Source organism: Corythoichthys intestinalis, chromosome 7, assembly GCF_030265065.1.
Source record: "Corythoichthys intestinalis isolate RoL2023-P3 chromosome 7, ASM3026506v1, whole genome shotgun sequence".
Taxonomy (NCBI): domain Eukaryota; kingdom Metazoa; phylum Chordata; class Actinopteri; order Syngnathiformes; family Syngnathidae; genus Corythoichthys; species Corythoichthys intestinalis.
Window position 1 is genome coordinate 8,772,446 of NC_080401.1, and position 13,617 is coordinate 8,786,062.

General features: G+C 40.0%; 1 protein-coding gene across 1 annotated transcript; it reads left to right on the forward strand.

The window, feature by feature from the left end:
- The first annotated feature begins 228 nt into the window (after positions 1-228).
- On the forward strand, positions 229-13,325 carry LOC130919499 (regulator of G-protein signaling 21-like). Its single transcript, XM_057842269.1, has 5 exons — positions 229-433; positions 723-782; positions 1,073-1,137; positions 1,240-1,406; positions 6,669-13,325. The coding sequence occupies exons 1-5, from the start codon at positions 366-368 to the stop codon at positions 6,855-6,857; spliced, it is 549 nt and encodes a 182-aa protein (XP_057698252.1). The 5' UTR covers positions 229-365; the 3' UTR covers positions 6,858-13,325.
- Positions 13,326-13,617: the final 292 nt, after the last annotated feature.

The following is a 13,617-nucleotide window of genomic DNA, read 5'->3' on the forward strand; positions in this document are numbered from 1 at the left end:
TTTGGCTACATAAACGCTGTCTGCTTGTTTTTTTTAAGAGGAGGGGCGTTTTGGAAAAAAAAAAAAAAAAGATAAGAGGACATACTGTACAAGGGAGTAAAACATCAAGAGTAGGAAGGGAAAAAAGTACATTGTGAGACTGCGTTGTTTCCAACAGTGAGGTGGGAGGAGAGGAGAAACAGAAGGAGGAGGAAGAGGTGCTTCCTCTTCAGTCTGTGCTGAGTTGCTGATGTATCCCAGCAGCCCCTCTATAGCAACAGAAGACCTTGGTATAAAAAGCAGCAAGTTCAGGGAAGCCTCCTAAGTTTTTCTCAGCTGCAGCATGACAAGGACCAAGACCTTTAGTGTGTGGACTTAACAAAACAATGCCAAGCCTAATTACCGCAAAGCACTTCATCATGGACAGAGATGACAAGAAGCGAAACAAGAACATGTGAGTGGAACCGCTATTTTAGAAAGCTATTCCTTGCAATTAAGATGTGTTAGTTGACATTTTAAGTCATTTACTTGTGCAAGTCTAGCTTCTTGGTGTCAGAATACAGTCACTGTCATATCAAGTATATATTGCTTCTTAAAATACATGAAGTTAATCATGTTTTCCATTCTTTACTGTGCTGCATGCTTGTGATAACATACCCAACATTCTTGGGAAGATTCACTTGAAATTAATTTCACTAGAGTAAATCCAGGGATATATTCATGTTTTTTTTATATCTGCATAGTGGAAAGAACTTCATGTGCAGGCTCCAGTGCATGTTCTCACACTCATCAAGCGCTGAGAGGTAAGGAGACTTATTGAGTCTTTTGCATAGATTTCAGTTTTAAAATAGCTGGCCTTCTCCTTTCATTTCCATCTATGGCAGTATGAAAGCATTCAAACGGACTACACACCGTGTTTGCTTTGGCACAGTCCGCTCACCAACATGTCCCATCACCCACATGTCCTAAGCTCAGATTCATAGAACAGCACCCACATTTATCCTCATTCTTGTCAGCTGATATTTTCCAGTTAATATGTTTTTAAATCATGTACAACACTAACATTTTATCCCGAATTTGTATTGACTTTCAGCAGGCTAACTTTAGAAGATACCCAACAATGGTCACAGTCTTTGGAAAGGCTTCTGGATTCAAAATGTGAGTGGGGATAAACTTCTGAAACATGTTTATGTTTTTAACCAACATGAAGGAAAATGTCATTTTGATCTGCTGATTATTTTTGTACCCCCTACCCTCCAGATGGATTAGCTGCATTTCGCAACTTTCTGAAATCTGAATACAGTGATGAGAATATTGAATTTTGGCTCACCTGTGAGGACTACAAGAAGATCAAGTCTTCATTCCGAATGGCGTCAAAAGCCAAGAAAATCTATGAACAATTTATCAAAGCTGAATCCCCGAAAGAGGTAATTTAAATGAAGAACTATAGTTATTTTATCATGAACAAAACCTCTAACCTTATTTTTCAAAATACAGTGGTATGAAAAAGTATCTGAACCTTTTGGAATTTCTCACATTTCTGCATAAAAACACTATCAAATCTGATCTGGACTTTGTCAAAATCACACTGAAGAAAATACTGTGTCTGCTTTAACTAAAAACATCCAAATATTTACAGGTTTACATATTGTGATGAGGATAGCATGCAAACAATGACAAAAGGGCAAAATAGGTCAATGAACCCTCTGCCTAAGGAGACTCAAAGAGCAATTGAAACCAAATTTTACCAAACATTTTAAGTCAAGTGTGTGCCCAATCACTGATGAGTGGTTTAAGCTGCCCTGCCCACTATGAAACATACACCTGATAAGAAATGTCTTGATGAGAAGCATTGTCTGATGTCCATAATGCTTCGGACAAAAGAGCTGTCTGAAAACCTGCAATCAAGGATTGTTTATTTGTATAAAGCTGGGAAAGATACAAAACCATCTCTAAAAGTCTGGATGTTCATCAATGGACAGTCAGAAAAGTTGTCTACAAATAGAGAGTGTTTGGCACTGTTGCTTCTCTCCCAAGGAGTGGCCGTCCACCAAATATAATGCCAAAAGTTCAGCACATAATACTCAGAGAGGTAAAAAAAAGAACCCTACAGTTTTAGCTAAAGACTTACAGAAATCACTGGCACAGTCCAATATCTCTTTGCACATATCAAAAACACATAAAACTATGGCCAAGTATGGTGTTCATGGGAGGACTCCACTGAGGAAGCCACTGCTGTCTAAAAAAACATTGTTGCTTGTTTAATGTTCACAAAAGGCACTTGGAGACTCCACAGAAGTTTTGGCAAAATATTTTATGAACTGATGAAACTCATGTTGGCTTGGGAGTAATACACAATGTCATGTGTAGAGGTAAAATGGAAACGCTCACCAACATCAAACCTTCATCCCACCGTGAAGCATGGTGGAGGCAGCATCATGATTTGGGGCTGTTTTGCTACCTCAGGGCCTGGACAACTTGCAATCATTAATTGAAGAATGAATTCAAAAGTTTATCAGGATGTTTTGCAGGAAAACCCGAGGGCGTCTGTCAGACAGTTGAAGCTAGTAAGAGGATGGATGCTGCAACAAGACAATGATCCAGAATAGTTTCAGAAGAACAAAAGATACGTTCTGGAGTGGCCAAGTCAAAGTTCAGACTTGAATCCTATTGAGATGCTGTGGCATCACCCAGGAATGTGACTGAACTACAGCATTTTTTTCGAGAAGAATGGCTAAGATTAGTCCTGATTGATGTGTCATACTGATTGGCAGCTACAGGAAGCGTCCGGTTGAAGTTATAACTGCCAAATGGGGGGGGGGGGGGGGGGGGGCGGCACAAAATATTTAATGTGATGGTTCAATTACCTATTTTTCTCCCTTCTGTCATTGTTTGCAGATTATCCTCATTAAAATATGAAAACCTATAAATATTTGGGGTGTTTTAGCTAAAGCAGACACTGTTTTTTCATCTATGTGATTTTGACAAAACTCAGATCATATTTGATTGTGATTTTATGCAGAAATGTGAGAAATTCCAAAAGGTTCAGATACTTTTTCATAGCACTGTACATACTACTCCACTGTTGTGTAAGAAAATTTCCAGAACTGGGCCACAAAGGATAAAATTCTTACCCCACTTATGAGTTTTCTCATTGTCAAGCGATCAACTCGCACATCTACAAACTGATCCTTCGGTTTTTGATGAGAATAGGAGAGCGTTACAACAGGTCAAGCATTTCACCTTGAGCATCCAATTATTTCCTCGCTGAGATCATTGCTGTTCTGGAGTAACGTCTCTACTCATTCAAACTGACTTTGTTTGATCTTCTGTTCCCGTTTCCATAACTCTAATGGGTCTTCAAGGGGACCCGATATAGAGACTGCTAGTACATCAAGATTACCGTGACAACTGAGCATTGGAGGATCTCTGGAAAATCCTACCTGCAGTGCATGAAGACATGACAGAGAAGGCTGGGAAAGTGCATTAGACTCCAGGGGGATTACTTTGAAGGGACAACTTGTCATTTAAATTAAGCGGCTTGGAAAATGAATGAATGAATGAATTTAGTCTCAATGGTAATAGATCCTTTCTACATTTCTGACACATATAGATACTAGACACTGGTGTGTACATGTAGATGCCAGGTGGTGCTCAAGCACTGATTGGCCCTTGTTCTCTCAACCGAGCAAGTGCCCTTATCAAGGTTATTCAGTCATGATCATTATTACCGCAATTTTCGCACTATAAAGCTCACCTGACTATAGGCCGCCACCCACCAAATTTAAGACGATAGATAAGCCACACTGGACTATAATCTGCAGCTGTCCTCACTGTATTGTGAGATATTTACACCAAAAGATATCAACCGGTAACACTTTATTTGACAGCGGCATCATAAGACTGTCATAAGACTAAAATAACCACCATGAGGCTTTGAATCAATTGGCTGCAAAGCTTTATTGCTGCAAGACGCCTCAATTTGGCCATCACTGTTCTCTTGGGGGAGACCGTCAACTTCTGCTGCCATCTGCTGTCAACACGATTGTCGTCCAACATGCCTCCTAGCGCGTATTGCAGTGCTACAGATGTAAATAACAAATCAAAATTCATGTTCTGTGCTAATTATTTCTTCAGCTCTTCAGTTGTTTTATTCATTGCTAGTTATGCCATTTGGTAGCACTTTATTTGACAGTGGTGCCATAAGTCTTCAGACAATCATAATTATTACATGACACTGCCATGAGCATTAAGGAATGCTTATGACAGATGTAATTTTTTGTCATCCAGCAAATGATCTCCGTTTTGAACGGATGTGAAAGATCTGAGCTGGGCATAAATGGAGTTAGTGACATAATTTGCCGGGTGACACTTAATGACATCTGTCATAAGCATTCATTAATGCCCATGATAATGTCATGTCATAATTATGACTGTCCTATGGCAGTCTTATGATGCTGCTGTCAAATAAAATGTTATCTATTAACCGAAATAAGTAAACAAATAAGTGGCACTGGACTATAAGCCCCAGGATTCAAAATGAGGGAAAAAGGTAGCGGTTTATAGTCCGAAAATTACGGTATGTTAGTCCTGCGTGTGCCCCCCAAGCGCCACAGCCATTATCACAGTGGGAGAGCTCTCTGTCCTCCAAACGCTGAAGCATACGCCGTCCTATGTATCTTTTGTCAACGTGAACGCGCAGGGCGGACACGAACGCAGCACATAACTTGCAGCAGGGGCAGCACAGTTAATAGCTTCCATCCCGACCCTCGCCTTGCCTCCGCCTGCAGCCCCTATGCAGAGGTAACACATAATGTGTATGTGTGTGCCACCCCTAAACCTTAGTTGCTTAACTGTCTGTCTTGTGAAGTAGCCTTTGCCACTGAGAAACTCTCTAAATTAGCCGAATGCCCAGTCCCTCCTGTTAAACAAGATAGGCTAGCTGCTCGCTATAGATTAATTAAATAGATGTAACATGAAGACCAGCACACAACAAGTGTTTGTAGGAAAAATTAATAAAACCATAATACTAATTACGTAATACATCTGCAATGTTTTTCATTCTTTTATAATTTGACATTTTTCTAACGAGACAGCCAGGCTGGCAGTTACGTATGCTGCAAAAGGTGCCCTTCCCCCCCCCTCTGAGCACCTGCCTCCAGATTGTCTATAAACGCCACTGATACTAGATACTATAAACAGTACATACTGTAGAGACAGTACAAACGCACAATTTTTATTTATTTTTTTTAAAAATATTTTTTAATTTAATGCCTGCATTATCTTGGTGGAGTCAGGACATGTTTCACAATGTGTGACATAACCTTAGCTTTTAACAACAATTGAAAAATGTTTGTTCACTAATAGTTGGAGCTTTTTGTTGGTGGAATTCTCCCTGTTCATGCTTGATGTACAATTTTACTTTCCAAAGTGCCTGGAATTCCATGTTTTGCACTTCAAAATTTGCCACACATTTTGAAAGGGAAAAGAGTCTGATCTGCTGGAGGACAGACTCGTGCTCTCACCAGTTATCTGCTAAGATACGGTGTCTTAACTCATGCAGAATGTGGCTTGGCTTTGGTCTTGCTGAAATAGTTAATGACCACCCTGAAAGACATTGCTTGGATGGCAGTCCGTTTCAGATGAGCTCTGGTCCAGAGAGGCGGGATGACTTTCTGCAGATTATCGTCGTATAATGGAGCTATTGCTTTGCATGGTAGTTTTAATTTGGATTTGTAGATTTAACAATGAACTGTTATGCAACAATGTTTTTTAAGCATTCCTGAACCCATACAAATTGAATTAAAATGTAAATAATAATGCTGGGCGGCACGGTGGTTGAGTGGTTAGCACGTCCGCCTCACAGTTCTGAGACCAAGGGTTCAATCCCGGGCTTCGGCCTTCCTGTGTGGTGTTTGCATGTTCTCCCCGTCCCTGTGTGGGTTTTCTCCGGGTACTCCGGTTTCCTCCCACATCCCAAAAACATGCATGGTAGGCTGATTGAACACGCTAAATTGTCCATAGGTATGACTGTGTGCGTGAATGGTTATATGTCTCCTTGTGCCCTGCAATTGGCCGGCAACCAGTTCAGGGTGTACCCTGCCTACACTGCCCATAGTTAGCTGGGATAGGCTCCATCACCTCCGCGACCCTCATGAGGAAAAGCGGCATGGGAAATGAATGAATGAATAATAATGCTGGTTTTTAATGCAACGCCCTCAGGCGGATTTTAGGTCCACAGACGTTCAAATTCAATCTTAATGAGATTTCACAAGATTTACCGCATTTTTATCTCCAAGTTCCTTGCAATTTCACACTGAGAATTTTTTTTTAGCATTCATCAACCTTCCCAGTATTTTGCACTACACTATTTGTTGTGGGGAGGAGGATTCGCATTTTACAGGATTCAAATTAAAATGAAATGAAAAAATTTAAAGAAACTATAGCATCCATTAATTTTAACATTAACTAACTTGTCATTGTAGTATATTCAATTGAATACAGGTGAAAAGTAAGTTGTAAAAAGTTTTAAGTTACATTTTGCATATAATATCCCAACTTCACTGAAATTATTTTGCTTTTCCATACTGTACATGTGTAAATACGCACATAAAAAAATACATATATGTACTACTGATTGTCATTTAGCTACTAATGTTCCCATATGCCTGTTTTCTGCCTCATTCCAGATCAACATTGACTATCACACCCGGGAGCAGATCAAAAGAAGCGTCAAAAGTCCCACCATATACTGTTTTGATGATGCCCAGAAGATCGTTTATGGGCTAATGGAAAGAGACTCATACCCGCGGTTTCTACGGTCAGACATTTACAGAACTCTCCTCGAAAACCTTTCAGCTGATGCCACAAAAGGATGAAAGCAACAGAACAACATTGGACATACAACTCATGACTGGAATGCTGGGCCCCGTTCAGCACGAAGGATTGATATTGTTGAAGGGAACAACAGTGGCAAAAATGGAAGCCTCAGAGTTGTCACTGGACCCACAACTCCACCACGGTCTAATCTTAAAGGATTCCGACAGTGAGCATGCACTGTGTACCTGATGAATGTGAAAGCAAACGTCATACTATCTGTTCTAATGAGAATGGCAATCTATTAGGAGATTTTGACTGGACCCAACAGTTTTGCTTTGACAAATGAGCTACATCACGTACACACATGCACCTACAATAGACTGACCTCACTGCCCTTGTTTGCAAAAGCGTCATCTGTGGCGCTAAGGCTAAAATAGGTATGCAACATTGAAGCATGCCTCATTCATTCAGGTAAATTCATTCCTGGGCATTGAGTCAATTGTATGTAGGCTTTTCCTGTCATCTTAGAGGACATTACAGATCTCATCCGAGCAGGCTTCATCAGTTCCTTGAAAGGCTTAGTTATGACAGCAGAAACCTCTGTTTTGGTGTGGAAACACAGAACACATGCTCCAAATGGGAGTTTGCCCCTCCAAACACCAATGATATTGTTCTATAGAATATTGCTTTAGCCTTTACAGCTCTTTTCTGAGTGATCATCATACACTTTATGTAACTCTTAGAGTTAGCGTAGCATTCGCATTAGCATTAGCTTAAGAATGGCGAGCGTCCTCTTAAAACACTGGCCAGTCTAAAGCAGAGCCACTTGGCTTTTCTGGTCAGTAAGTCTAGAGGATGTTAAATGCTCGGACATTTTTTTTTACATACAGAATGAATTGTATTGTTCTTTTGAAACGAAAACGGCAATTGCTTAGATGCTATGCAGAGGCCACTGTCTGATACCTAAAGTTCATCAGATGGGAACACCCTTATTAATAGTCTGTGAAAAAAGAAGACTGATGGTAGGATGAGAGAGGCTGTTTTCATGAAAGGGGAAAAACCATCTCTAAAACAAAAAGATCGTTTCCGACGCCACCTTCGTCCCACCAGTGTTGTTTTCGTCAACAATGACGATAACGCATATATTTCGTCGACGAGCTATTTTTTTTATGACGGTGACGTGACGATAACTAGCTTAAAACGTGGCTTGGGTGACTAGAACATAATGAGACGAATGCCAGTTTTCATCCGACGTGACGACAGCGGGAAAAAATGTGACATAGTTTCTGTCATATTTTCACAACGCCTGACATTTTCATAATATACGTTGAGTACTTCAGCTTGCATCGTAGCATTGTTTGGCTCGTGTCACTCATGTGAGATGTGCTGCGCCTCTCCCTCACTCTCATCACCAGAGTTTAGGATGTATATCAAGTTAGGCTGCGCTCCATCTTGCTTGTTTGGAAACACGGTAAGATTTTTTTTCTTATCTTGGCAAGAGAAAATATGCAATGTTGCTTTAGCCTTTAAAGGTCTGTGCTGAATGATCAACATACGCTTTATGTAACTCTTAGAGTTAGCGTAGCATTCGCGTTAGCATTAGTTTCAGAATGGCGAGCGTCCTCTTAAAACACTGGCCAGTCTAAAACAGAGCCACGTGGCTTTTCTGGTCAGTAAGTCTAGAGGATGTTAAATGCTCGGACATTTTTTTTTTACATACAGTTGTGGCTTCTAGGTAGGTTTAATTGAAAATAACGTCCTGCTTTTCCTGCTGAGAGTGTATTATCATGGCAAAGTTCGCGTTGTCCTTGTAGACGCCACAATATGTGCTCATCTGTCTATGTTCATTCGAAATGGCAGGGAACCTTTATTTGTTTTTGGACTAAAACTTTTGAAGTCATTGACTTCACTGTCAGTTGATGTGCTCGGTGCTGATCCGTAGGGGGCCTATTTTCAAAAACTTTAAATTCTAATATTTTCAAAACCAAAGCCGCTGGCGACCTAAAACCAAAACAGGCAACACCCTGAGGCATATATGAGTCTCCCTGAGCAGCGACATCAAAAAATTCAAAGTCGTTCCCTAATAAAATCCCATTCAATTATTATTTTTATCCACGTATAGCAAAACAAAATGGCTATAAAATTCTCAAATTTTACTCTTGATGCACAAAAATCACCAAATGCAGAGATAATCACCTATATTTTCAGACTCCATAGCAATATTTAACAAATAAGTTTTTGACCGAAATAGCGACCTAGATTTTTTTATTTAGTGCAAGTTTTCAACAGCTAATAAATCACTTAATTTTCTCATCAGAAACTTAATCCTTGAGGAAAGCATGCAGAATCATCTTATTTTAACTCAACAAAAGCCAAATTTGCATTTTTTTATGTAGAATCACAACTTATTTAGGTTAAATTCCCATGTTACTATTGCCTCAGCACGGTGGCATGTCTTGCCGGCTATCTGGCCCTCATCGTTTTTAGATTGAAATATTACATAAAATAAATCACGTAAAAGGCAAAAACAAAAAATGTATGGACGCAGAAATGTCTAAATTACTATTTTTTTGCCAAAAAAAAGGCAGTTGGCCGAAAATTACCTGATCATTTGAATGTAAACTTACGCTACTGTGTATGGATACAACATGGCGGCCATCACAAAACAAAAAGCTTTTTAAGTTCTTAATTTATTGTAAATAAATGCATACATCACCAGAATTTGTATGGATATGAACATAGAACAGTCTAGATTCTTGGTTAAAAGCAAAGAAACAGGCAGTTATCATTCATTTTACGTAAATATTTTGAGCTAAAATTACGCTATTGTGTGTGCAATGTGGCAACCATCACAAAACAAAGAGCTTTTTAAGTTAAAAGTGCATGCATGGGGCTCTTTTATATGATAAATACCTTGAATTCTCGGAGATATCACTCTTGACACAATCCCTCCTGCTTGTATGCGGTAAAAAAGTTTCCACCTAAATCCAACGTTTGAATGCAGCGTGTGTTTGAGGTCATCACAGTCAAAGCCAACACAGCTCAGCCTGGGCTGGCCCTCACTTGGAAGGCGTGGCGCAATGTTAGTGGGAGCTGTCTTGTCAACTGATAGTGAAGTCTATGTTGAAGTTTACAGACGAAAACATTTTGCGTGAATGTCGACTAAAATTAGATGAAATTTGTATGACATTTCGGCGACTAAAAGTAGACGAAGACAAAAACATTTTGAAATTACTAAAATATGACTAAGATTAATAACTACTTTAGTCTAAAAGACTAAGACAAGAATTAAAAGGGCTGCCAAAAAAAAGCACTGTGTCCCACATAAAACGCTGTCCTTTTATCCATTCCAACCATTTAAAACAACATTTTTCCGTAGATCCCCATTCTAAACTGCCCGGTTTCACCGTTAAAATCAATGCATTTAAAGCCTGCTTTATTCATTAAATTTGGATTGTATGCATGCACCATTGTTTCATGAAAAATTTCTTACGTTAAAAAAAAAAAAAAATGTCCATATCTATGGATTTGTGGGTGGGTGGCTACAAAAGTCCCATGGTCTATATATGATTTTATTCATTTATCTATTTATTTTTGACAATCGTCACAGATTTTTGGATTGGCAAACGAGCCCTCATGTTTCACTTGTTTATGAAAATTTGAATATACCGTTGAACCTTCAACACAATGTACCTTTGTGACGAACTTACCCAAACAAATGCACTACACTATGAATAGGCTTCACCAACACGACAAAAAACCATGGCGTCTGGCATGGCGGCGCCTTGAACAGTGAAAAATAGGGAGCAATCAAGCGTTGCTATGGTTTACACCACCAAGCGTTTGTGTAGTTTGTTTTTACAGTCGCTGGTTTTCACCCAACAACCCTTGTTGTCAGACAGTGGACTATTTTGCAATTTGCAATTGAAAAACTGCTGTTTGCATCTCAAGAATGATACCATTGGTGTTTGGCGATGTGCCTCCAACCTTGGAGCATAACTAACTGATTCCATCACAGCACCGGTTAGTGCTGTTCTAACTAAGCCTTTGCATATCCTGATGAAGCTTTCTCACGTGAGAAAAGTTTTTCAGACCGCAAGAAAATTTGACTTGCAGTCGATGCATGTGTCGCGCATTACACATAATAATTAGACTGTCAATTATGTGGGAATTTGAATGTTCCCGAATGCTCCATTGCTAAGATGACAGGTAATCCTGCTGTATATGGCAAAAGATGGAGATAATGGAGGATGGTCTGGTCAGTGATACTCATTATAGAAAATGGGAGGATTGTTTGCCATTGTTGTGTTTCACCAACCTTTAAATGTGCAGCAATTTTCAGGCTGCTGTTTATTTGTTCCAGCAGTGCTCAATGAATGTGTTCATTGAAATCTAAGACTGTTGAACAGAGGCCTATGGGTTATATTGCTGACGTCAGGCCAAAACCTCCAAATGTTCAAATATGACCACTGTCGAACATTTTTTTTTTACAACTTAGTCCCCATGCGGGTATATATGTTAGGGCGCTTTCACACTAGCACTGTTTGGTCCATTTTAAACAGACCAGAGTTCTTTTTGTCAGATAGTCTGCTTCGGTTTGTAGATGTGAACGCGCATCCGAACTCTAGTTCAGAAAGAACAAAAATCGTGAGTCTCGGTCCGCTTTAAGCGCAACCTGCTTCGCTTGTGAATGCAACCGGAGCAGGGTCAGCTTTGCTACTTTATGTACAGGGCATCCTTGGAAGCGGAAGTACTGCGCGCATGCTATTCAAAATCCACAATGGCAAGATGACAGATGATTGGCCATGGCCAAATGTTGTTGTGTCGCGCTAAGCAGTTGCATTTGATACACAGAATCTGATTCTAATGTGGTGGGTGTGTTTTGCGTGCTGTTGCTGAACATACTGTGTGTGAGTGACAGTGGCATAGACAGGCGGAGCTTTTCGGGGCGGCCATTTAGTGAGTCTTGCTCTCCTGGATGTGGCGACAATTTTACAGGCCAAAAAGTCATGAAACTGAGAGCAATCACATGCTTCAGTAACTTGGGGTACTACACGGTTCTCTTTCATGGTTTAATTTCCCCCTATGCATTTTTTTATATACTCCAGTTCGTTCGGCATTGAGTCGGGAGGGAGCGAGCCCGCTGCTGGCCGAGTGGCGAGTTGATATGCTATGCTACATTACGTGCAGTGTCACAGCACCACGCTGTGATGCTCCACGCTTCATCACCTTCTCCTCTTCTATTTGTCCAATCATTGTGTGCGCCTTTTGTCCATGTGATGTTACTCGAAAAGTTCGGTTGGCGCAGTGTGAATGCTGAACCTTCATAACAGCTCATTTGCAAGTCTTGCTGCAAGGTAGCTCTCCAACCGGACTGTGGTCCTCTTGGTCTAGTGTGAAAGCGCCCTTAGTGACCAATGTAAAGTTTTGAAAATGACTAGCTCTCTTTGACAATGCAATGTTAGTGGCTTAACATTTTGCTGTATTCTAAAACGGGTCGGTTTTTGAAATACGAGGATTCTGTCTGATGCCATTATTGTTAATTTTAGGTCAGGCTTTGAGACTTCCATTTATGTCATACTGTTTATCATTTTGCACTCATATAGACATAGCTTAGGCCAAACTAAGCAATTGTTACATTTCACTATTTATGTGACACTTAAACTCACCTTAGAGTGAAATCTGACCAGTTGTTGTGCTACGACAACTAAGGCAGAAATTTCCCTATCATTAATAGGGATTATTTGCTGACTATAGGTCAAAATAGAAGTTTATAATTGTGTCTGGAGCACAGAAATGTCAATACTGGGTGATTTAATCATGTACAGTAGAGGCATTGCATGTTCCACTGTTGAAATTATAAACAGTACACAGATTTTAGCATGCATACTAACTATTTAAAATGTATAGAGTAAGATAAGTTAAAAATGTTATTTATTTTTCATTTGCACAATGACATAGTGTGTTCCTATTGTTGAAGTGATTTTTAACATGTTGATCGTCAGAAGTAGATGAGATTATTTAAAATTGCCATCTTCATCCAAATGAAGTCATTTGTCCTAAACTTTTTAGCTGTCTGTTATTTATTATTACCACAAATGTGTGTAAACTGTGGCTTTCCCTTGGTCCTTTGGGATGGCAGACAATCCTAGTTAGAATGCCAGCACAAGATAATAAATGTTAAATCTGCACATTTTTCTGTCATATTTTTGCAGCAATGTTCCATTCTACGAGTAACAAAATGTAGCGGAACAGTTTTTAGCGAGACTTTATTAACCATTTCAATACTGTCTCTGTCTAGAGGAACCTGATGCACAAACTCAGCCTTAATACACCTTGTGTTTTTCTTGGAAAGAAAAAAAAAATCTCTAAACAAGACTGCGGGTGCCCATGTTTCTGGTGCACCTATCCCTACCACTTTTTCCTTGCACTCTATTCTCTTGAAGGTACTCTGTGAACAACAAGCTTCTTTAGAAATTGTTTCTTCTTGTGAAGTTTGTCAATAAATGTCTTCTGCAGAGTCTGGGGACTCAGAGGTGGGCTCTCTGATCTCTGGGGTTGAAGTCACTGAGGTGGTTGGAAAGCTCTTCGGTGGAAAGGCCACAGGGGTCGATGAGATCTGCCCGGAGATCCTAAAGGCTCTGGATGTTGTAGGGATGTCATGGCTGACACGCCTCTTCAACATCACGTGGACATTGAGGACAATGCCTCTGGATTGGCAGACCGGGGTGGTGGTTCCCCTTTTTAAGAAGGGGGACCGGAGGGTGTGTTCCAATTATAGAGGGATCACACTCCTCAGCCTCCCCGGTAAAGTCTATT

Bases quoted from the DNA above. Each gene is read 5' to 3' on its own strand.
- LOC130919499 (XM_057842269.1), top strand. From the start codon at position 366: ATGCCAAGCCTAATTACCGCAAAGCACTTCATCATGGACAGAGATGAC. The intron at 783-1,072 runs GTAAGGAGACTT...ATTGACTTTCAG, and splicing joins CACTCATCAAGCGCTGAGAG to CAGGCTAACTTTAGAAGATA. The intron at 1,407-6,668 runs GTAATTTAAATG...GCCTCATTCCAG, and splicing joins AAGCTGAATCCCCGAAAGAG to ATCAACATTGACTATCACAC.